A 25,997-nucleotide genomic window follows, 5' to 3' on the forward strand; every position below is an offset into this window, starting at 1 on the left:
GCTGCTGCTCCTCAGCAGTGGTCCAAGAGCTCACGAATCCAGGTTTAGCCTTGAGAGTCCTGACAGCAGGAGAGACTCCTGCCCGCTTAAATTGCCTGGGGCTACCCAACCACAGATATTCAGTGGCACTTAACTGGGCAGTGTCGTTGACCGGCCCCAAAAAAGTGGGCAAGTTGGGCAATACAGGGGGCAGCGTTGAGGAGGAGCTGGCAGTTATGCTATGCACCTGGCAGTTATGCTATGCACCTGGCAGTTATTCAGGTGCATAGCTAAGTGGCCTATATTAGGACAGCTAAAACTTAAAGGCACCTTCTGATCCCCTCCCCCCCCTTGAAATGACCTTCTGCAACATCAGTCCTCCCCAACCCCCCACCCATCCTGCCATCACCATAGGCTCTCCCTGGCCTTACCTAGTGGTCCATTGGGGGCAGGAGCAAAGCCTACTTGCTCCAGCCCCTAGTGGTGGCTTCCAAATAATGGCTGCAGTAACCTCTCTTGGCAGCCTTACGTGGTACTATTGCTGGTTTAGGGGGGGAGGGGGAGCAGGATTGAGGATTTTAAAGTTATTTGGATCCTGGCTGGTATTTGGGGACTTGCATAAGCTCCAGTGGGCAGGACACCCAACATTATTCAGTGCTGGTGCCCACATATGGCCTGGCACTGAATATTCAGGGCTAATTTAGCCAGTGACGGTCAGCGTTAAAGCTGAATATCTACCCCCCTTAAGTTTTAAAAAGAGATGTTTTTTTCTTCTGAAAAAGGAAATTTCTATACTTATAATATTCTTGATTTATTGGAAGATTGTTAAATACATTGTGCTAAATTTGTTGAATCATGGACTCTGTGCCCAGAAGACAGTTGTGCTCTGTTCTTTAAATGAGACATCTGTGGCTGAAAAACTGCTGTTAACAATAGATTTAATTCATTATTACAGGGAGAACGAGGAAGACTTTATGATGGGAAAACCACCAACCCAACAGGACTATGCTCTGTTTTTGAAATTTGAACATGTAGGCGACAGAGATGACTTTATCCGTGCTGAGGATGCTGATAGGCTGCGTACCTCAAGTATGTCTTCATTGTATATATACAGAGGGAAATTGGTGTTATTCTTTCTTTTTTATATTTAAAGAGATCATTCTGAATCTTCCAGCCAGGGTGCAAATGGCATTTATTTCCCTGTGCTAGAAATATTAGTCCAAGGAAAGATTTTGTTTATAAAAGATTTACAAAGTGCATTTTTTTTAGTGAAAAAGGTGCCGGTTCTCAAATGCCAGGCCACTTTTCATGGGTGGGGTGCCTACAATAGCCAGGCCCCCTGCAACCAGTCACAGAATCTATGACAAGGCAGAATTGGTGTGTAGAGCCTGAGCTCTTTCATTAAAACTTGGGGTCCATGGGTCAATTTTAGCAGAGAATGGAAAAGGTGCCGGTACTTAGTACCCCCAAGTACCCCCTCAAAAAAAGCTGTGGATTTACATATGAAAAAGTTTGACTTCAACATCTGCATATATTCTAATATTAGCATAAGTATGATCACCTCCAAGGTGAATATACCTTTTTTTTTAAAAATGTAACAGGAAGTCTTTATTGAGATTAATATACACAATGCCCAAATGTCCTTCTCCAATAATTATTGTTGAAATCAGAACAGTTATAATGTGTCCATAGGAAATTGCAAGTCCATAGTATATTATACAAACAGAGAGGGCAAAACAGCATACAACCAAAGTATCTAGAAAAAAAGCAACACTGGACCATCAAGACTAGGACAACAGGAGTACTTTATTAACAGGTGACCCGACACGGGCTGTGTTTCGGCGCCAAAAGGACGCCTGCCTCAGGGGTCAGAGTATTGATATGGTAGCGTATGAGTGATAAGCCTTCTCCTGTGCACCTGGCTTTTAACAATTTTCGGTGCACAGGAGAAGGCTCTTTGTTAGAGCAAGCGTTTTTCGCGCTACAACGGATATTTTGGGAGACAGTTTATTTTATTAAGGCATTTGAGCTTCATCACTCATACGTTACCATATCAATACTCTGACCCCTGAGGCAGGCGTCCTTTTGGCGCCGAAACACGGCCTGTGTCGGGTCACCTGTTAATAAAGTACTCCTGTTGTCCTAGTCTTGAAGGCCCAGTGTTGCTTTTTTTTGGAAGTCCATAGTCTATTTCATAACCTCTTTTAAATCTGTGGCATACCCCTAATCAGGAGCGCCAAATTTCCAAACAGTAAATCCACTGTATGTCCTGCTGATCATTGGGGGAGGTATAGGGTATCAGTTATCAACTCCATCAAATTATACTTTAAAAGTTCTTCTGGTCCCATATATCTTTTTGGTCTCAACACTGGCCATGTTTCCTTATAACTTCATCAGGAGACATTATGTAATAATTTACATATCTTATGCAACCTCTAATATCTGTCAGGCACACCACTAAGAGCCATTCAGCATCCGGTGTCACTACCTCATTTCCTGCAATTTGCAGGTGGGTTGTCTACCCCCTTCCTTTATATAGCCATTAGCAGAGGCCAATCAATTTCCTTATTTAATCCACAGGGTTCAACTGTGTTCCAATCATAAATCAGCTTCTGCTCTTTCCGTATTAATTGTCTTTCCAAATTCCCCCTCCCATTTTCAATTTGAAAGAGAACTTCAAACTGAAAATCCTGAATAGAATGATGATGTAACAACCAATGATCAACCAGAGGGGGTGTCCTGCCGTTGCAATCTTATATTGCTTAAATGCTGCGCTATTCACAATTTAACTTTCCGTGTAGTTTCTCCAATTGGCACGGGCAGCGAATGCCATAAACTACATTCCTACAATTACAATCAGTCTTTGATTTTAAATGAAACTGCCTATCAATGTTTTTCACCCATACATGGTTAGCATTAATTGCATGTTTACAGTACACACAATCAGGGGGATTTTCAAAAGAGAAGGGTACCCATCTTCGGACACAAATCGGGAGATGGGCGTCCTTCTCTCAGGGTCGCCCAAATCGGCATAATCGAAAGCCGATTTTGGGCACCCCCAACTGCAGTCCGTCACGGGGCGACCAAAGTTCATGGGGGCGTGTCGGAGGCGTAGCGAAGGCAGGACTGGGGCATGCTTAAGAGATGGGCGTCCTCGGCCGATAATGGAAAAAAGGGCATTCCTGATGAGCATTTGGTCGACTTTACTTGGTCCATTTTTTTCACGACCAAGCCTCAAAAAGGTGCCAGAACTGACCAGATGACCACCGGAGGAAATCGAGGATCACCTCCCTTTACTCCCCCAGTGGTCACCAACCCCCTCCCACCCTAAAAAAAAACTTAAATTTTTTTTTTGCCAGCCTCTATGCCAGCCTCAAATGTCATACCCAGCTTCATGACAGCAGTATGCAGGTCCCTGGACCAGTTTTAGTGGGTGCAGTGCACTTCAGGCAGGTGAACCCAGGGTCATCCCCCCCACCTGTTACACTTGTGGTGGTAAATGTCAGCTCTTCAAACCCTACCAGAAACCCACTGTACCCACATGTAGGCGCCCCCCTTCACCCCTTAGGGCTATGGTAGTGGTGTACAATTGTGGGGAGTGGGTTTTGGGGGGGGGGGGGTTGTGGGGCTCAGCACCAAAGGTAATGGAGCTATGCACCTGGGAGCAATTTCTGAAGTCCACTGCATTGCCCCCTAGGGTGCCCGGTTGGTGTCCTGGCATGTGAGGGGGGACCAGTGCACTACAAATGTTGGCTCCTCCCACGACTAAATGGCTTGGATTTGGTCGTTTTTGAGATGGGCGTCCTCGGTTTCCATTATCTCCGAACACCGGGGATGACCATCTCTAAGGTTGACCATCTCAACATTTAGGTCGACCATCTCTAAGGTCGACCTAAATGTTGAGATTTGGGCGTCCCCGACCGTATTATCAAAACGAAAGATGGACGCCCATCTTGTTTCGATAATAGCAGTTTCCCCGCCCCTTCACGGGGCCGTCCTGCTGGGACGCCCTCAGGAAAACCTGAGTGCCCCATTCGATTATGCCCCTCACTGTTGACACAGACCATGTCCTCCATTTTCTACACTCACAGATGACTGAGCTCTTTTACTACTGGAGAGGTTTTCCCCCATATTTCTCTCCTGAGTACATAAAAATCGGGGCTTCTCCGCTAACCCTCTATGCAACGCTAATATTGGCAGAAATCTTAAGTTATTAGTGAAATATCACAGAGAATAAATGTAAATGTCTGTTTGCTTTTAAAGTCAAGATTGATGGATCTTGTATTTCTGAGATGTGACTCACCCTTGCATGCTTTTCAATATTTTGTACAGGGAAGAGCCAGCAGTGTGTGGAGTTGGCTGTAATAGGTTCGGGAGTCCCCATCAAGTTAAGTTTCAGTCGAGGAAAAGTCTTGAAGTTTAAGGCATGTTTGCTTGGAGAACGCATAGATACCTTGTGTACCCTGACAAACGACTCAGAATTACTCCCTCTGACGTTCAACTTTCGCAAGATATCTCATTTTAGTGCCTGCCCTGCAAAAGGAAAGGTTCAACTAGGAGGTTCACAGGTATAGTAAAACATTTTCCCCTAGCACATTAGTCAGTAAAAAGCCTCCCAGTGTGGGAATACAGTCAAACTGAGAGAGCCTGTGGGGTATGTCTGCTAAAGTGCGTTAAGCCCTAACACACACATAGTGCACATGAAAACGCTTATTGCAAAGTGCATTAAAGCGTTTTGCGGTAAGTAACCTTTTTGCATTCACTAAGCATGCGTTACCTGTATTTTTGTATTTCTTTTTTTGGAGGGATTGTTTCAGGGGCAGATAATGGGCATGGGTGCACTATTCAACTAGCGCTTCGACATTGTGCGCTAACTGGTTATCGTGTCCAAACGTGGGAACCTGGTAAGTGTTCCCAAGTCAGTTTTTTCAGGTTAGTGCACAAATGTAAACACTAGCACACATCCTGAAAAAGAAAGACCTGAAAATGTCCTGTTTAGAGGCTGACCAAATTTTAGTTTCGGTTATGGTGCCGAAAGTGGTCCAAAAATCCTTTTTCTGACTGGTTTCGGTCAAAAAGCTATAGCCATGGTTTTGGCTGAAACTGACTGTGTTTTCAGTGGAAGCCGAAAATTTCCCTCCCCCTCCCCTCCAAACAGGAGTGCCCCCCTCAGGCTTACTATTTGGATGTAGTGTCTCTGTATGTCAGGTGTTCAACGCTGCGTGCGTCTGGTAGCGCTATATAAATGCTATTAGTAGTATTAGTAGTCAGGGCAGGCGTGATCCCCAGTTGCTCCTGCCCATACTGGCTCTGCTCTCAAAATGGCTGCCAGGACCTCTAGTGGCAATCTCGTAAGACTACCGCAAGAGGTTAGAGCAGCCATTTTGAGAACAGAGCTGACATGGGCAAGAACGACTGGGGATCACTCCTGCCTTGACTACACCACTAGACTTCAAGCAATTGTAAGGTAGTCTGGGAGGGAGGGGGGAGCTACTCTTTGTTTTCTTGTTTTTTTTTTTCTGTAATGTGATTGCAAATAATACAGTTATTATCTTGCATAGTAGTTTATATGGTAAACAGATAAATGCTTTTGATATGAAAGATTAGCAGAAATTTAAATCTCTAAATTTGTGATGACAATCTCCTAAGGAATTAGCCTCTCTATGGAGATAATGACATCAACTGTCACTCCAAGCATGGTGCAAAGTCAGCCATTATAAATGCACTGTGACTTTTAGTTTTAGTTTTCATTAGGTGAGGTCCATGTATGTGAAGACTAGTGGCGTAGCTACAGGGGACCTTGTGGGGGCCTGGGCTCCCCAAATTGGATCCGGGGCCCCTGATTTGGCTGCAGGGGTCCCCAATCCCTGCCAGCTAAAGCCTTTCTCCAGCGCTGTTCTCTGCACATTGCCTGCTGTGCTTCTTCTCACGTCACGAGCACGCTCTGTTTTAGTGAAACTGAGCATGTGCTACACTTCGCTTATACTCAGTTTCACTAAAACCGAGCATGCACACGATGTGAGGGGAAGCAGGGCAGACAATGCACAGAGAACAAGATGGAGGAAGTATTCAGCTGGTGGTAGGCAGGTTCCTTCAAATATGAGCTACAGGGCTGCTTAACCCTCTCTGCAAGCTAAGGGAACGGTTACGGGACATGAACAAGGGATGCAAACAAAGCCCTTCCTTTACCATTGGGTTTGAGAAGCTGCATTTTTTGCAGCTTTTTATGCTGCCCTCTGCATTTTTTTTTTACAACTTCTAGGCTAGAATTACAAATGCCTGCAAGTGACTGGCAGCAAACAGGGGATGCTGGGCTCAGTGTACAGTTGCACCCAACACAAAACTACCTAAAACGAACATTCTCCTAACCCCTGGCACAGTCACACCAGGAAGAAAAGTGCAAATGTTAGAAACCTGCACTTCTTTAATGACTAGCAATTGATAACAGGTAGCAATAAAATCTAATACTAGAAATAACCTACAGTATTCTCCCCCCCCCCCCCCCCCGTTTTTTTTCTGAGTACATCATTTGAAATCACCACCTGCATTTGGTCCACCCTGCTGTTTTTTTATGGGGACGGGCGGGGATGGAGGAGATCACTCACAGGGACGGGTGAGGATGGGTTAGATTCTGGCAGGGATGAGCGGGGACGGGTTTGATTCTACTACTACTACTACTTAACATTTCTAAAGCGCTACTAGGTTTACGCAGCGCTGTACAATTTAACATGGAAGGACAGTCCCTGCTTAAGGAGCTTACAATCTAAAAAGACAGGTGTACAATCTAAAGACAAGTGTAGAGTCCGTCTGGTAGGTAATACTATATTTCATGAGAGGTTAGGTGCCGAACGCAGCATTGAAGAGGTGAGTTTTAAGCAGAGATTTGAAAATGGGTAGGGAGGGAGCTTGGCGTAGGGGTTGAGGAAGATTGTTCCAGGCAAAGGGTGAGGCAAGGCAGAATGAGCGGAGCCTGGAGTTGGCAGTGGTGGAGAAGGGAACTGACAGGAGGGATTTGTCCTGTGAGCAAGGTTACGGGCGGGGACATAGGGGGAGATGAGGGTAGAGAGGTAGTGAGGAGCCGCAGACCGGGTGCATTTGTAGGTAAGGAGGAGAAGCTTGAATTGTATGCGGTATCTGATCGGAAGCCAGTGAAGTGACTTGAGGAGAGGAGTGATGTGAGTATATCGGTTCTGGCGGAATATAAGACGTGCGGCAGCGTTCTGAACGGATTGAAGGGGGGATAGATGGCTACGTGGGAGGCCGGTGAGGAGTAGGTTGCAGTAGTCAAGGCGAGAGGTAATGAGAGCATGGACGAGAGTTTGTGTGGTTTGCTCAGATAGGAAAGGGCGAATTTTGCTGATGTTGAAGAGGAAGAAGCGACAGGTCTTGGCAGTCTGTTGGATATGCGCAGAGAAGGAGAGGGAGGAGTCGAAGATGACTCCGAGGTTGCAGGCAGATGGGACGGGGAGGATGAGGGTGTTGTCAACTGAGATGGAGAGTGGAGGAAGAGGAGAGGTGGGTTTAGGTGGAAAGACGAGGAGCTCGGTTTTGGACATGTTCAGCTTCAGGTGGCGGTTGGACATCCAGGCAGCAATGTTGGATAAGCAGGCCGATACCTTGGCCTGGGTCTCCGCGGTGATGTCTGGTGTGGAGAGGTATAGCTGGGTGTCATCAGCATAAAGATGATACTGAAAACCATGAGATGAGATCAGTGAGCCTAGGGATGAGGTGTAGATTGAGAAGAGAAGGGGTCCAAGGACAGATCCCTGGGGAACTCCAACAGATAGTGGGATGGGAGTGGAGGAAGATCCATGAGAGTGTACTCTGAAGGTGCGGTGGGAGAGATAAGAGGAGAACCAGGAGAGGACAGAGCCTTGGAACCCAAAAGAGGACAATGTGGTAAGAAGTAAATCATGATTGACAGTGTCAAACGCAGCGGATAGATCGAGCAGGATGAGGATGGAATAGTGGCTTCTGGATTTGGCGAGGAGGAGGTCGTTGCAGACTTTAGAGAGTGCTGTTTCTGTCGAGTGTAGAGGGCGAAAGCCGGATTGAAGTGGATCTAGGATGGCATGAGAGGAGAGAAAATCAAGGCAGCGACTGTGAACGGCGCGTTCAAGAATTTTGGAGAGGAAGGGGAGGAGAGAGATGGGGCGGTAGTTGGAGGGGCAGGTAGGGTCAAGTGATGATTTTTTTAGGAGAGGTGTGACTACTGCGTGCTTGAAGGTGTCAGGGACCGTTGCAGTGGAGAGAGAAAGGTTAATGATGCGACAGATGGAGGGGGTGACAGTATGGGAAATGGTGTTAAGTAGGTTGGTGGGGATGGGATCGGAGGAACAGGTGGTGCATTTCGAGGAGGAAAGAAGGCGGGAGGTTTCATCCTCGGTGATCTCAGGAAAGCAGGAGAAAGAGGCCATGGTTGGTTGGTTGTTGGATAGGGCTACAGGCTGAGGAGGAGGTAGTTTGGTAGTGAACTCAAGGTTGATCTTTTGTACCTTGTCGCGGAAGTAGTCAGCCAGTGATTGAGGAGAGAGTGAAGGGGGAGTGGGGGCGGGGGGCACTTTGAGGAGGGAGTTAAGGGTGGTGAAGAGACGACGAGGGTTGGAGCTGAGAGAATTGGTCAATTGGGTGTAGTAGACCTGTTTTGCAAGGAATAGGGAGGAATGGAAGGAGGATAGCATGAATTTGTAGTGAAGGAAGTCTGAATGGGTACGAGATTTCCTCCAGAGGCGTTCCGCGGATCGGGTGCAGGAGCGAAGGTAGCGGATGCAAGGGGTCAGCCAAGGCTGGGGACTAGTACGCTTAGTGGGACAGGAGGTGGATGGAGCGAGGGTGTCCAAAGCAGAGGAGAGAGCGGCATTGTAAGCAGAGACCGCTTTGTCTACAGTCTCAGAGGACATGATGGAGGGAAGGAGATTAGAGATACTAGAGGATAGAGTGGGGGGTCAATAGCCTGGAGATTCCTGGAGGTGGTGGCGGAGACGGGCGGGGATGGGTTGCATTTCTGTTCCCGTGCAGCTCTCTACTCTGGACCCGACAAATGTTGAGGTCTGGCTATGCCCCTGCTGAAGGCTATTTTGCTTGGAGGTAAAATATGGTCTTTCATTGTTAAATTATTAAATATATTCTGGCTTGGATACTATTTAGGTGATTCTAAAGCAGGGGCGTAGCCAGACCTTGCGGTGGGAGGGGCCCAGAGCCTGAGGTGGGGGGCACATTTTGGTCTGCTGCCCTGCCGCCCCCCCTGCCCCTACCACTCCCCACCCACTGCCACAGCAAACTGAAGCATTGTCCAGCACCGGTCTCCAGTGCCGCTGCATTGCCTGCCCTGCTCTGTTATCCCCTGACGTCCTGCAGTCTCCTTTTAGTGAAATTGAGCATGCCGGAAGTCAGGGGAAGACAGAGCAGGGCAGGCAATGCGGCGGCACTGGAGATGCTTCAGCTGGCGGGGGTTGGGGACCCCGTCAGCAAAACTAGGGGACCCACAGGAAATTTTTGGGGGGGACCCATGCCCTCATGGCTCCACGTAGCTACACCATTGTTCTAAAGAATTTCCAGGCTCTGTTGGGTATCATGAAGATGCAGCGTTTTAATCAAACTTGCAATGTGCAGAAGCTTTTAGAGTTAGTAGGGAACTGATATTACAATGACATGAAGTTTATATGTTAGAAAATAAATTTGCTGTTGTTTGTAATTTTTCAAAGCATATAGTCCTCATTCAGTAACATCAATGGGCTTTTTTTAAATTCTGGATTGTGCATCAGGCTGGAATAATGTCCACAGTGTAAACCAGTATCTGGATTCCTTTACTCTATTTTAGGAAGAATCTATACTATGCTTGTCTTTAATCAGTTTTAAAAATAAATACAAATCGGGAAACATCTCAATGCTACTTTCTCTTGTTACTTGGGCACAGTTTGGGTAAGCATGATTTTTGTTTACATATTCTCAGAAAGGTCCTGTCTCAGAAGATATTTAACTACATCTGCATTGACTTGGGAGCCTAAATGTGCCAGACTTGTGAAATCCTTGTTAAAATGGCTCTCCCAGTTGTCAACCTGTGCTTGTAATTCCTGGGACTGGAGGGTAATAATCTGTGGGTTTAGCGGAGGGCTGCTGCCTGCAAGCTCTGATTTTACCCAATAGACCTCATTGGTTTACATTCACACAATCAACCTTTAGTTTTCAGTTTTGGCTTCAGCGGAAACCAGCTGATAAGTTTTGGTCGAAAGTGTTTAGCCAGTTTTGGCAGCATTTTCAATTTCGGTTTTGGTCAGCCTCTAGTTCTATTTCCTGGACACACTGGAAATAGGCTTAGCGTGCAGGGAAATTTTCATCTCCTGTTAGCGTGTGTTCCTAGTTCTTTTTAGTAGACATACCCCTATGTGAGGAGTCCAGGCGTGAACCCAAATGCAAACATGTGGTCAGTATAATTAAGAAGCTGGGGGAAATTGCATAAATTTATTGTGGTGGGAACTTTCATGCTTTGTGATTTGTAATTCTGCCCTATAACACTTTTCTTCCCTTCAGTGCATTTTCTTTGATTGGCCAGCAGATGGTGTTTGACCTCTACAATATAGCTGTAGCAGAAGTCTGTTTTCATTTTTAGCTTACCTTCCCCAAAGGAACAGAGGAAAATCTCTGAGGGGAAAAGTAACCTGCAGTGCCATTGGCCAAACACCCTTAGAGCTAATTCACTGTGCCCTGATTGGTCTTGAAGTCAGAGACCTAGCCCAGAATATGCCAGAACTCCCCAGTGTGGAGGGAGTAGACCTCTGCACTGAGACCCTGTTCCACTCCTGTGAACAGTTATTTATTCTGACTTCCCCAGGTACTTTTTAAGTAGTAAAAAAGTGCTTAGTTGGCTTTAATATTAAATCTTTGTTATCTTACATGTTACTGTTTGCTGTTTAAAACTTTTACTGTTCGCTGCTCTACTTTTTTGATAATAAAGCTATTTGTTAGCTCTGTTGTCCTGGACTAAGAATCCTGGCAGTTTGTGTTCTCAGTCTGTGAATGGTTTTCTGGGAACTGTGGGACCCCTAGGATTGTGGCCCTAGTGTCCCTAGAAACCACCAGGGAAATAACTTGCAGGTGGGAGACTCGCCTAGAGGCAAGCAGGGCCCAGCAAGTGGGTGGAGGGTATGTCAGTGTAGGCGCATGTGCGTAGGTGCAGGCAGGCCTGAGCAGTACTGGGTTAGACCCTCCAGGTGGTCACAGGGTTATCCCCAGGTGGGTGCTAGGGGTAGCACTAAGGCGTTTCATGATACTTATATGAACCAAAAAACCCTCAGCACATACAACTCAAATATAAGTAGTAACAACTAATACATGAATGTCTTGCCATTCACTGCTTCAAGGAACCCAAACCAGTGATTGCAAACTTCTCAATAAGGCAGAAGAAGTGCTGCTGCTGTGTTGATCAGCTAGTACTCTCCAGGGGCGTATCTGCATGGGGCCACAGGGGCCTGGGCCCCCGCAGATTTCGCCCTGGACCCCCCTACCGCCGCCAACCCTCCCCCGCCGTTGCCGTGGGTACCTTTGCTGGCGGGGGACCCCAACCTCCGCCAGCCGAGGTCCGCTTCCTCCTGCCGTTTTTAAGTTCTTCTTCGTCCTAGGCTCCGTCACTCTGTGCTGTTCAAAGAAGCTGGCGCTGCTACCTCAATCCACTTTCGGAGTCTGATGTCGCTGCACATTGAGGATTGGTGGAATTAGTGAGGAGGCGGTAGGGGGTTGGGGTGGGGGGGATGGGAGAGGAATTAGTTAGGGCTGGGGTGTCTTTATAACAAAGGAAAGAGGTGCAGCACGTTGGGGGGAGGGTCATCAGAGTTCAGGCCCTCCTCGCCCTTTTGTTGTGGGAAGCTTGGCTATTCCCTGGGTTGAAGAGTCACTTTAGCCGAGGAAGCTTGGTGGTTGGTTGTATAAGTAGAGTTGGGGAGGGGGTTAAAAAGGGGGGGGGGGGTCGAATGTAGGAGACTTTGGGGATGAAATGACAAGCTGATTATGGAGTCGGTGGTCGGGGAGTTATATCCATGTGCAGAGACTCCACGGATGGACGCTTTATCGAAGTCCCCAACACTGATGATTGTTGGAGCTGTACATAAACATGAGGGAAGGGAGATACATGTTTAAGCTTAGATGGGGATAGCGGAATTTGAATGTTTTAGAAGGCCTCTGCATGTCGGAGTCTTGACTCAGTTAGCAGGGGAAAGGAGTTTTTGTCAAATTGTTATTAATAAACCTTGTTGAATAGAATGTTAAGTATCAGAAAAAAAGGGGGGGGGGATAAAAGTTAAAAAATTAATGAAGGTGTGTAATAGTCAACATTTATTGAAGCTAATGTTCACTGGTTGATTGCAATGGTACTTATAACATGCAAATATAATTTTTGTGCTTCAGTAATAAAAACTGTTGAAACTAAATTTTAGGAAACAAACTGCTAAAGGCCTTTTTATTGCTGCAGGTTTGATTGTCAATAATGGGAGGTGGGGATGGGTTGAGGATGAAGAGGTTGATCTGCCTTTTTATGTTGATTTGCTTATGTTTTGACATTGCATTGATTTTTTAAATTGTATTTTATGATGTTGTAAACTACTTTGAAATGCTGAGGTTCAGGTAAGAGGGCTATACATTTTTGTAAATAAAATAAATACATAACACATGAAAGCTTGCTATGCCTTAATGTTACATAGATCTGTACAAAAGTTTAAAATCAGATAAACTGGTATTATATTTTGTGATTTGCATGAATAAGTAGGTTCAGATGACTGAGGATTGTGAAATGCGTTGAACTGTCGTCAGTAAACAGAATGATGAATCAGTCCTTTTGTGATTGGCAGAATCCTACAGTATTGCTGAGCATGCTGCATGGTTAACCTAATAAGATGGCTCCCATTTGTTTTTCAGGATGTGATCTTTTCATTTGCACCGCATCAGATCGGAACCTTTAAAATGAAGCAGGTGATAGAATTTATTGGCCAAACAACAGAAAGTTTTGTGTCTCTGAAGACAAAAGTGTTTCATGAGATGAGCCTCAGCCTTACTGGTATCTGCAAATCTGTAACCAACGCAGTTGTATTGAAAGTTAGTCCAGGTAGATCACAAAGATTGCCTTTCTTAAGTGTTGGTTTCAAGCTGGACTGTGCTTTGAAAATGATGCTGTGTAGGGTATCAGGGGATGTGAGTAAGGGTTTCTGGTGGATTGGTACTGACAGAGTCTGAGTTCGTAACAGAGGTAAGATATGAAGTATGTTTCTTCAAAGGTACCACTTCGTAATGGACTGAATCTGATTACCATATACTCTAATTGAAAATGAAACATCTCTGGCCATTGGTAGATAAGCATACAGAAGACAGACTCCCCACTGAAGTGTGAGTGTCTCTATTACAAGTGAATCCGCTAGGGTCAGGGTGGCCTGAGAACCTAATTTAAGTCCTACTTCGACCACTGCCACTCAGGGCCAGATGCACTAAACTTAACGAGCCAGCAACGTGGTTTTTAAACTGGTTCTAGCCAGTTTAACGCGCAAGTAGTAAACCGGGACATGCACAAAAGGGTTCTCCGAGCCACTTCCCTGTCACGGTAGCAGCTAACGAAAACGGAATGCAAAAGAGGAAATTAGTATTATAATGTGTACGCAATGCGATGCACTACCGTTTTCCGACCCCTTACTGTGGAAAACCTAATGGGAGGTCTGCATCTCTTGTTGGGGCTGCTGTGAGGGAATCGGAAGGAAAAAAAACCCAAAACATCCAAGTGCTCGTCAGGGACGTCCTTTTTTTTTTTTTTTCCGAGTGAAGGACATTCCCTAAAACTGACTTGTTTCTCTGCAACTTAGATATTCTTTACGGTTTGTAAGTTTTTGGGGGCAAGAATTTGTACCTTGCTGAGGCAATTTTCAAAACTATGGATAGTTAGAAAACCTGTAGGTACTTTTGTCCATGGACTATCCATAAATACTGAAAAGGAAAGTACATATGTAACCTCTACTAGAAAACTATCTAGGGAAAAAGTATCTGCGGAAATTCAAACCTGATTTTTCTTTGGCTGTGTATCAAACACATGGAGTTCTGAAAATGCCAAACTGGCATTTTGCTGGTGCCCTCGTCTCCAAACCTGCGTACTTTTTCCCTTGGTAAAAGTATGCGCATTGTTGATCCCTGTATTCATGTAGTGGGTGGGCAATTTTCAGACAACTTATCTGGTCAAATGGCTTTTTTGAAAATGATCCCCTATGTAACTTGTTCTAGCACTCAATGTAAGGGCTAAAAGAAATGGCTTTCCTGTTGAGGACTACTACTGCTGTCATTTCTATAGCACTACTAGACATATGCAGCACTGTACACATTATATGCAGGTACTTTCTCTGTCCCTAAAGGGTTCACAATCTAAGTTTTGGTACCTGGGATAATGGAGGGTTAAGTGACTTGCCCAAGGTCACAAGGAGCTGCAGTGGGAATCGAACCCAGGTTGCCAGGATCAAAACCCACTTCACTAACTATTAGGCTACTCCTCCACCTTGGGTTTCAGTCATTCAAAAACAATTTATTTAGAAATGTAAAGATTTAAGGGTCAGGTTTTCAAACTGTCCTCCCTAGAACAAAGACTGAGGAGTTCTTTTACTAAGCTGTGAAAAGCACCTAGTGTGGTTTTACTTTTACATGGAAGGCTGACCCCTAGCAGTAATACTACAAAACTACAGCTAGGGGTCAGCAACTCCATTCTTGAACCAGAGCTGGATGGGGTGGGACTCCTACCTTGGGAGCAGAAGGGGACCATTTCTGTCCCCTGCCACTCAACCACTAGGGACCATCTGTGGGTAAGTCCTGGTGATAGGTGGGGGGTCTGGAGTGGGGGAGGGTTGGGTTAGTGACAGGTAGAAGGGACTTGGCAGGGTTGGTGGGGGGGATAGCATTCAGGGGGATTTGAACATTGGTTAGTGCATACCGCAGCTTTGTAAAAGGTCCCCTGTGCTTGTTCCTATGTTCCTAGAGTGCCCTGAAATGTCTACAAAATGAGCAGCTAAATATGGTCACCTATTGAAACTCAGCGTGAGAGAATTTTCCTAGTTAGGTAACTAGATCTCATTAAAAACTGATCCCTTATTGGTTTCAGGAGAGATGAATAGACGATATGGGGAGGGATCCCCAGCCAACCAATAATTTCTGGGGCTTAAGTAAAAGAAAGATATAGGAAAGATGTTGCAGATACCTTTTTTATCCTATTTATGCAGAGTAAGGGAGGGAGAATCCCTTCTACTGACAGATTAATTTCTGCATGATTTAAAGTACACTAATGCTTTTTTCCTTACTTTCAGCCTAATATTCAAAAGTATTTATGTGGATGACAGCAGTATTGACTGTATAAAGTTTTTTTTTTTAATTGGGCCACTTGAACAGATCATTGGAGAAATATCAATAATCCTGTTGTGCTTTATTTCAGCAGGTCTGGAGTCACTGCATCTGCAACTAAAGAATCAAGGATCCACAATCTGATCTTTAATAATTACTACTAATCTTGTTTGTTTTGTTCCCAGATTATAGGGCCCATTTTCCTAAGCTACATGGGCGCCTACGCGTTCCAAATTGGAGTTACCGCACGGTTACCGCGTGGCCCTTGCGGTAATTTCAATTTTGGCGTGCGTCTGCTACGCACATCTGAAAAACATTTTTTATTTTCTGGTGCACATAGCAGATGCGCGACAAGTGGCATCTGACGTGTGTAGGTCATTACCGCCCAAATTCTTTACCGCTAGGTCTATGTCTGGTGGTAAGGTCTCAGACCCAAAATGGACGTGCGGCAATTTTGCAGGTGTGCTGAAAAATAGATCTGCGCGTGCCCAGAACCTGCGCCTACACTACTGCAAGCCATTTTTCAGCGGGGTTTTGTAAAAGGACCCCTTAATTAGAGATGCATTTCGATTAAAACTTGTAATTGCGATTAATCATGCAATTTTAATATTTTTAAAATTACGATTAATTGCACAATTAAAGGCATTTTATTTATTTATTTCCTTGTGATTATGGGCAAGTCATTAACTCTCCATTGTTCCAGGTACAAAATAAGTACCTGTATATATTATGTAAAGTGCTTGGATTGTAACCACAGGAAGGCGGTGTATCAAATCCCATCCCCCTTTTCTTCCCTATAGAAATGATAAATAGTAGTAGTAGTAAATGGACTTATACGTCTAAAAGGGGGGTGGAGCAGGATGTTCTGGGGCAGGGCCTTATTTAGCTGCTGAACATCTAAATTAAACATTGAGGTGGGCACACAAATAGCAGAGATGTTTAATTGGGATGCTCTAAGGTATGAGGATAATTTTATCGTCAGCAAAATGTGCACCAGTGTTTTATGAAGACCTTGTTGTTAGGAGCACACTTTGTAAAATAAGCACGGACACACCCCTTCAGATAGCACCAGACCAGTTTGCAACATGTACAAGCAAATGTCACGTGTATTTCTACATCTGCGTGTACATTTACATGACGTGTGTGCTGACACTGTAGGCATGAGGACACTTTCAAAATGGTGACCAAAGTTAAAAGGCTAAACTGTGGAGAGCAGGAGACTCTCTTCCTGACCAGGTTTTTTATAAAACAGAGAAGTATACAAGAGAGAGAAAAAATGCTGGAGTGACACACAGGTTACAAATCTTGCATTATAAAGAAAATGGATAAGGGGTAGGAAGAAATTAACCCTAAATGAAACAAGAGGAGAGGAAGGAGATAAAGGGGATTGGACGACTTCCCTATGAGGAAAGGCTGAAAAAAAAAGAAGGCTCTGATAGATGTGTGTAAAATATTGAGTAGAGTGGATCGGGTAGATGTGAATCGCTTGTTTACTCTTTCCAAAAATACTAGGACTAGGGGGCACACAATGAAGCTACAAAGTAGTAAATTTTAAACGAATCGGAGAAAATGTTTCTTCACTCAGCATGTAACTAAACTCTTGAATTCGTTGCCAGAGGATGTGGTAAAAGCAGTTAGCTTAGTGGGTTTTAAAAAAATGGTTTGGATAGCTTCCTAAAAGAAAAATCCATAAGCCATTATTAAGATGGACTTGGGGAAAATCCATTGCATATTCTAGGATAAGCAGCATAAAATCTATTTTGCTGTTCTAAGATCTTGCCAGGTACTTGTGACCTGGATTGGCCACTGTTGGAAACAGGATACTGGGCCTGATGGACCTTTGGTCTCTCCCAGTATTGCAATGCTTAAGTACTTATGTCGGAATAGGGAGAAAACGACTGGGCAAGATGACAGTGGCCGGTTAAGTCACTTGTTCGGGATTAAGTGGTCATGTTCAATGGCACTTAACCAGTTAGTGCGGCTGAAAATGCACCTAACTCAAAACCTGCTATTTTGGGAGAGTTCTGAGGGCGGAGTCAGCGCTTGGCTGGTTAAGTGCCAGTATTCAGCACTTAACTGGCCAGATTAAGTGCATAAATAGGACCACATAAAAGTCAGTCCTGTCTTTATGCAGTTAAGTGCTGAATATTGCACTTAACCAGCTATGCTTTAGCCAGTTTCGCAAACCTGGAAATTTAGTGCCGAAGCAGGCATAATGCAGGTGGTGATCAGCGAAATGCTGAGCACCACCGGCTGCATATCGATCTCAAATATGTATAACTTGTTTTGCCTAAGCATGTACTACTTCTCACCGGCCTCCCTCTTAGCCATTGCTGTCCTCTTTAATCAATCCAAAACTCTGCTGCGCGACTCATTTTCCACCAAAGTCGCTATGCCCACATTAGCCCTCTCCTTAAGTCACTTCACTGGCTCCCTATCCGTTTCCGTATTCAATTCAAACTTCTCCTATTGACCTATAAGTGCATTCACTCTGCCGCTTCCCAGTACCTCTCCACTCTTGTCTCCCCCTACGTCCCCCCTCGAGTACTCCGTTCTGTAGATAAATCTCTTCTATCTGTCCCTTTCTCCTCTACTGCTAATTCAAGACTCCGTTCCTTTTATCTCGCTGCATCTCACTCCTGGAATAGATTTCTTGAGCCTGTACGTCTAGCCCCGTCTTTAGCCGTTTTCAAGTCCAAACTCAAAACCCACCTCTTTACCACTGCTTTTGACTCCTAACTCACTTGCCCTGTCCTTTATCCTCACCTCTTTATTCCCTTACCCTTAATTGTTCTGTCTGTTTACCTGTCTTATCTAGATTGTAAGTTCTTTGAGCAGGGACTGTCTTTGTGTGTGGTGTACAGCGCCGTGTATGCCTTGTAGCGCTATAGAAGTGATAAGTAGTAGTAGTATTACTATATACTTACATATGTGTAATTTGAAACCATTTCAGATTTATAGGTTGAGCATGTGACTGAATAACGACTCTTGTTTTTATTTTTCAGTTTAAAGAGTATAACCTAAAGGCATAAATGTTGTTTACTTACTGACTCAGGTATAACGCCGTGGGTTTCCAATCCAACGGGGCACTATGTACATGTGGCACCTGATGAGAAAGAAAACTATATTGGATTTACTCGGGCATCCATGGCAAACGCAACTCAGATTGGAATCCATAGTCAGCAGAAAGTTGGCATGTTGGAGAAGGATGTGCAAATAGCCTTTCCAAATGACAGATGTGCTAGCATTCGACCCAGTGATCGTCAAAAAAAGTATAGGTAAAGTAGCAAGAAATTGGTTAAAATCTAAGGGGGTCTTTTACTAAGGCACGCTCATGTTTTTAGCGTGTGCTAAAATTGGGTGAGCGCTAAACGTTAGAGACGCCCATAGGAATGCATTGGCATCTCTAACATTTAGGGCACGCTTAATTTTAACGGGGGCTAAAAACGTGAGTGCGCCTTAGTGAAAGGGGGTCTAAGTTAAGTGTGATAACATTTAACTTTTTCTGAATTCATGTCTCCAGAGCACCCTTCATACTGCACTTGGCTTCGGTGCCAAAACCAGCTCAAAATTTGGATTTGGCCATGGAAACCTACCTGCAAAGAAGAAATAAAAACCAACAGAAAAGTGCAGAAATGTTGACAAAAAGAACACGGCACTCTTGATTCATAGTTTTCTACGTTCATCTTAGTGTCCCTCTGTTAACTTTTGTGTTTGTGTGTGCGTGTGTTCTGTGTGCAGTCACATTTTTAATAGTTTTTTTTCATTTTTACAGGGAAGGATAAAATCTTGTAAAATTCACTTACATTTTAGCATGCTGAAATGTTACCTAGGGAGGAGGTAGATTGCCTTTCACTGGAACAGCCATCTGTATGGGATAGTTTATTTATTTAAAATATTTCACCCTAGGTGGTGTACAACACAGGAATGTACATAATCATTAGCATAGAGACAGCACATATTTAAAAACAAACAAACACAGCAACTAACATTTTATAGTGCGCAGCCCCTTACATCGCGTCTTCAAGCAGAGAGGATCCTGCTTAGAGACAAAGGGTGGATTAGTTCCTCTGGTCCCTTCCCTCTTTCCTTCCTAAAATGGCAGAAACAATTAATATATTAACCATTTCATCCTCCCCATCGCATTTATAGATAACCAATGACCAGGGTCGGTGTACCTCTCTTAACCTTTTAATTTTATTAATTACCCTGCAATCTTTACTAGTGCCAGCTCTACATACTTTCTTAACAGCAAAGATGGCGACAGCGTTCTTCTACCTCATTTAAATATCCTACGTTATCTGATGTCATATTCAAAGATGATCCCGCCCCCCGGGGAACTCCCCTTCCTCATATTAAAGACGACCAATCTAATTCTGCATTAAGCCCCATAGGAGCCACTGTTTGCAACCAATATATATACCATTGTTCTCTAAAATTTAGGAATTTTGTTGGCGCAATACCTGAAAAAATCGTGGATGCCCAGAGGTCTGCGTATAATAAAAGTGCCGAAGATCTTTGTCTCAGATAAGATGTTTATTGAAAAATGGTCAGTGATATTGAGTAAATGTAGTCGCAATTTAATGGCTCTCATTATAGAAACCACAATGCAAGTGGAAGTAGATTTGAAAACCCAGATTAATAATATGCAAGAAGAGTTAAAAAGTACCCTGATTCCGGATGAATTCGATAAGAAGATGGAGGAACTTAAAAAGACGGTTCAATCGATGAGGGAATCAATGAAGCAAGTAAAAATAAAGAAATTGAAAAGAGATGAATGAGACTATCAATATGGAAGAATTTACACGTGGCACAGGAAAGATTAAAATATGTACGTAAAGAAAAAAGTGGCATTTGAAGGGTCATCGGAAGATAGTGGAGAATTAAGTGCTGGGAGTGATCAAAAACAAGAGAACCGCACAGGGGAAGGAAGAGATCAAAGAAGTATGATAACGAGAGCAAAATCGGGGCAACAAAGACAACAGTATCCACCGAGAGAACAAGATCGTTCGGTGGACTTCAGGAGTCGGAAAACTCGAAAACAATAGTTAATCAAAGGAATGTATTAGAATTAGGGTTAGGTTTTGTGCCAACGTCTAGTTGTTGGGAGATTTTAATCTGCTGGATGTAGATTGGAAGGTTCCTTCTGCGAAATCGGAAAGAAGTAGAGAGATTGTGGATGCTTTCCAAAGTGCTCTGCTCAGACAAATGGTGACGGAACCCACAAAGGAGGGAGCGACGTTGGATCTGGTGCTCACGAATGGAGATAGTGTGTCAAATGTCCGAGTGGCTGCGCACCTGGGAAGCAGTGACCATCAAACGGTTTGTTTTGATATAACGGCTCATGTGGTTAGCGGCCACTCTAAACTCAAAGTCCTGGACTTCAAGCGAACTGACTTTAACAAAATGGGGGAATACCTGAGGAAGGAGCTGATGGGCTGCGAGAACGCACAACAGGTGGAAGGACAGTAGTCCAAGCTGAAAGAAGTAATAAACAGGGCCAAAGACCTTTATGTAAGGAGAGTAAATAAAAGCAAGAGAAAAAGGAAACCGATATGGTTTTCAAAGCAAGTGGCTGAGAAAATAAAGGCTAAAGAGTTAGCGTTCCAGAAATACAAAAAAATCTCAAGTAGAGGAACACGGGGAGGAATACCGGATGAAACTGAAAGAAGCCAAGAGAGAGGTACGTCTGGCGAAGGCGCAAGGGAAAGAACAAATGGCTAGAAATGTACGGAGGGGAGACAAAAACTTCTTCAGGTATATTAGTGAAAGGAGAAAGACTAAAAAGGGGATTGTGAGACTAAAACATACAGCAAAACGCTATGTAGAAAGTGATGAAGAAAAAGCCAATTTGCTAAATAGATACTTTTGTTCTGTTTTCACTGAAGAAAATCCTGGGGAAGGACCGAGAGGGACTGGCAAAAGTACACCTGAGAATGAAGTGGATAGAGCACCGTTCACTGAAGAGAGTATGTATGAACAACTTGGAAAGCTAAAGGTGGACAAAGCCATGGGGCCGGACGGGATCCACCCCAGAATACTGAGGGAGCTCAGAGAGGTTCTGGCGGGTCCTCTTAAAGATTTGTTTAATAAATCCTTGGAGACGGGAGAGGTTCCGAGGGATTGGAGAACGGCGGAGGTGGTCCCTCTTCATAAAAGTGGTGATAGGGAAGAAGCTGGAAACTACAGGCTGGTAAGCCTCACTTCGGTTATTGGAAAAGTAATGGAAGCCATGCTGAAGGAAAGGATAGTGAATTTCCTGGAAGCCAATAAGTTGCAAGATCCGAGACAACATGGTTTCACCAAAGGGAAATCGTGCCAAACGAATCTCATTGAATTCTTTGACTGGGTGACAGGAGAATTAAATCAAGGACGTGCTATGGACGTCATCTACTTAGATTTCAGCAAGGCTTTTGACACGGTTCCCCACAGGAGGCTCTTGAATAAACTAGAAGGGCTGAAGATAGGACCCGAAGTGGTGAACTGGATTAGGAACTGGTTGACGGGCAGACGCCAGAGGGTGGTGGTAAATGGAGTTCGCTCGGAGGAGGGAAAGGTGAGTAGTGGAGTGCCTCAGGGATCGGTGCTGGGGCCCATTCTGTTCAATATATTTGTGAGTGACATTGCTGAAGGGTTACAAGGTAAAGTTTGCCTTTTTGCGGATGACACCAAGATTTGCAACAGAGTGGACACCCTGGAGGGAGTGGAAAACATGAAAAAAGATCTGAAGAAGCTGGAAGAATGGTCTAACATTTGGCAATTAAAATTCAATGCGAAGAAATGCAAAGTGATGCACTTAGGGAGTAGAAATCCAAGGGAGGCGTATGTGTTAGGTGGGGAGAGCCTGATAGACACGGACGGGGAGAGGGATCTTGGGGTGATAGTATCTGAGGACCTGAAGGCGATGAAACAGTGCGACAAGGCGGTGGCCGTAGCGAGAAGGTTGCTAGGCTGTATTGAGAGAGGAGTGACCAGCAGAAGAAAGGAGGTTTTAATGCCCCTGTATAAGACATTGGTGAGGCCCCACCTGGAGTATTGTGTTCAGTTTTGGAGGCCGTACCTTGCGAAGGATGTTAAAAAAATGGAAGCGGTGCAAAGAAAAGCTACGAGGATGGTATGGGAGTTGCGTTCCAAGACGTATGAAGAGAGACTTGCTGACCTGAACATGTATACTCTGGAGGAAAGGAGGAACAAGGGTGATATGATACAGACGTTCAAATATTTGAAAGGTATTAATCCGCAAACGAATCTTTTCCGGAGATGGGAAGGCGGTAGAATGAGAGGACATGAAATGAGATTGAAGGGGGGCAGACTCAGGAAAGATGTCAGGAAGTATTTCTTCACGGAGAGAGTGGTGAATGCTTGGAATGCCCTCCCGCGGGAGGTGGTGGACATGAAAACGGTAACGGAATTCAAACATGGGTGGGATAGGCATAAAGGAATCCTGTGCAGAAGGAATGGATCCACAGAAGCTTAGCTGAAATTGGGTGGCGGGGGGAAGAGGGGTTGGTGGTTGAGAGGCTAGGATAGGGGAGGGCAGACCTATACGGGGTCTGTGCCAGAGCCGGTGATGGGAGGCGGGACTGGTGGTTGGGAGGCGGGAAATACTCCTGGACAGACTTATACGATCTGTGCCCTGAAAAAGACAGGTACAAATCAAGGTAAGGTATACACATATGAGTTTATCTTGGGCAGACTAGATGGACCGTGCAGGTCTTTTTCTGCCGTCATCTACTATGTTACTATGAGGCATATTTTCAAAGCACTTAGCCTTCCAAAGTTCCATAGGTTTCTGTGGAACTTTGGAAGGCTAAGTGCTTTGAAAATATGCCTTTATGTTACTATGATCCTTTTCGCCTAAGAATAGCATTACAGAAGTTTTTTCGGAAACTACAATGTAGGATATTTTTTCTGGACCACCCAACCTCTATAGACATATCCATGGTTAAGCCATCATCGAAATGGTATCCACCGGGACCAGTGAACCAGGTGGTGCTAACATTTAGAGAACTAGTCCTCCGAGACCTGGAGAAATTTGAAAGGGAGGGTTACCCTAGAAAAGAGAATAAAAATATAACGGAGAGACAATGGAAGGCATTGGACAGTCTAATCAAGGAACCATCAGTGATTGTTACGAGAGCAGATAAGGGAGGAGCTACTGTGCTGTGGAGTAAACAACAATATTTGGAAGAAGCGGGTTTACAACTGAGTGATCAGACAGCGTATAGACTATTGACTGTAGACCCCATGGAGGGATTACAAATTAGAATTAAAGAACTGGTTACTGAAGCGGTAAAGATCAATATGCTGACAGCAAAAGAAGGGAGATTTCTAATGGAAGAAAATCCACAGACCCCTAAAATTTATTTTCTTCCGAAAATTCATAAGCGGTTGGTTGCCCCTCCTGGGCGCCCAATTGTGTCAACTAAATCATCTATCCTGGAGCCCTTGTCTATTTTTGTAGACCTTTTTTTGAAAGATCAAGTATTGGGGATGGCTTCATTCATTAAAGGCTCGTCACATTTCTTGAGACAATTGGAACAGTTTGAACCTATAACAGCAGATATGTGGCTGGTGACTTTAGATATTGTGTCACTATATACAAAGATTCCCCAGTCAGGGGCTCTACAAGTTATTAAAGATACACTGGAGGCTCGGATGGGCGCCCAGAGGATATCCTCAGAATTTATACTCTCACTAGCCGAGTTGGTGATATGTAACAATTATTGGTTCAATGATAAATTTTATCTCCAGACTCAAGGTGTAGCGATGGGGGCGATGTTAGCCCCCTCAGTCGCTACTTTATATATTGCACAAATGGAGTCATAACTGATATATCCAGCTCAACAATTTAAATTTGTACGCTTATGGAAACGTTTTCTGGATGATGTTTTCTTATATTGGGACAGGGTCGAAATCAGCCTTGGAAGAATTCATATGATGGCTTAACCAATTGGATATAAACATCTCGTTTACTATGTCTACAAATACTGTAGCAATTGAGGTTTTAGATCTATGGATCTATAAAGAGAGAGACAGAAATTATACATCTTTATATAGAAAGCCAGTGAGTAGGAATACTCTGCTTCAGTTTGGGAGTTTTCATCCGTACCATTTGAAATACAATTTACCTGTAAGTCAGTTCTTGAGGGCTAGAAGAGTTTGCACCTCTTTGAATGAATTTAAACAACATGCATTTCAGCTGAAGAATAGGTTTTTAGAAAGAGGTTACCCGAGATCTGCTATCAGGAGAGCGAATTTGAGAGCGTGATTTGCTCAAAGACCTCTTCTGTTACAAGAGGGGAAAAGAGAAGATATAGACTGCCTTACATGTGTTTTACCGTTTAACAATATGAGCCAGAAAATCGTTCAAATTATAACGAGTCATTGGCATATTCTTCAGCTGTACCCTTGTTTTGCAGAGTTGCCACTAATATCGTACACTAGAGGTAAAACATTGGGTGAATATTTGGGGAAAATAAATTTTTGAGCTATGATAACAGGATGAGAGAGGGGGGATATCAAAAGAGTTGCATTGTCAATGGTGCTCTTTAGCAATTATAGGTAACACATGGGCTCCCCCAATGAGAGATAAAGTTATAAAAAGCAGATCGGTGACAGACTGTAACAGCCGTAATGTTATTTATGCTATTATGTGCCCTCGTGACCTGATCTATATTGGAAGAAGTGCGCGCCCTATAAAAGTGCGGTTGAACGAACGTAAGTCTCGAATTAATACTCAAACCGTGCAAGCACCGCTTGTAGATCATTGGTTGCAAAAACAGCATTCAGTGGAGGATATTCGCTGGAGAATTGTGGAATATGTAGAAAAGAAGAGTGAGGGTGGTTCTGATACAAAATTCCTACATTTTAGAGAACAATGTATATATATTGGTTGCAAACAGTGGCTCCTATGGGGCTTAATGCAGAATTAGATTGGTCGTCTTTAATATGATGAAGGGGAGTTCCCCGGGGGGCGAGATTATCTTTGAATATGACGTCAGATAACGTAGGATATTTAAATGAGGTAGAAGAACGCTGTCGCCATCTTTTCTGTTAAGAAAGTATGTAGAGCTGGCGCTAGTAAAGATCGCAGGGTGAGTAATAAAATTAAAAGGTTAAGAGAGGTACACCGACCCTGGTCATTGGTTATCTATAAATGCGATGGGAAGGATGAAATGGTTAATATACTTATTGTTTCTGCCATTTTAGGGGTATGTCCTTGAGGCAGCTCGTGAGCGAGCGAAACATGTCGGACAGTAACACCCCTGGGTTCGACTAAAGAAGGCTTTAAAAAGATAAGTAAGATAAAATATATTGGAAGAAAGTTTGTTTATATATATAAGAAGGTTTATGCTTCTAAATAAGTTGACCAGTGAAGAGGTTGATGTTCTAGAAACCGCCATGTAAATCCTGTAAGGGTGGTGGATGGTGAACATCACTGAGGTCACTTGGGAAAAAGATTATTGAAATCATTGATGAATTGGATATGACTGGAGATGTATAGATTGATAAATTGATTGGGCAGTGCTTGAGAGATTTCAAGTGAATAAGAGCGTTATAAACTGGATGTTTGAGAACTATTGGTATTAGAAGATAAAATCCAGTATAAAGAATAGAGAGTGTGCTAAAGATTGAACTGGTTAATGTAATAAGTGGCATCATGT

The 25,997-nt window shown here is 44.0% G+C and overlaps 1 protein-coding gene across 1 annotated transcript in view; it reads left to right on the top strand.

Annotated features, from left to right (window-relative positions):
• CFAP47 (cilia and flagella associated protein 47) overlaps positions 1 to 25,997 on the top strand; it is a 1,083,264-nt gene that overhangs the window by 55,769 nt on the left and 1,001,498 nt on the right. Inside the window, 4 exon segments of the mRNA XM_030202357.1 lie at positions 935 to 1,068; positions 4,312 to 4,547; positions 12,886 to 13,072; positions 18,386 to 18,608. Of these exon segments, the coding sequence (XP_030058217.1) occupies positions 935 to 1,068; positions 4,312 to 4,547; positions 12,886 to 13,072; positions 18,386 to 18,608 (780 nt within the window).

The sequence above is a fragment of the Microcaecilia unicolor genome, chromosome 4 (genome assembly GCF_901765095.1).
Source record: "Microcaecilia unicolor chromosome 4, aMicUni1.1, whole genome shotgun sequence".
Taxonomy (NCBI): domain Eukaryota; kingdom Metazoa; phylum Chordata; class Amphibia; order Gymnophiona; family Siphonopidae; genus Microcaecilia; species Microcaecilia unicolor.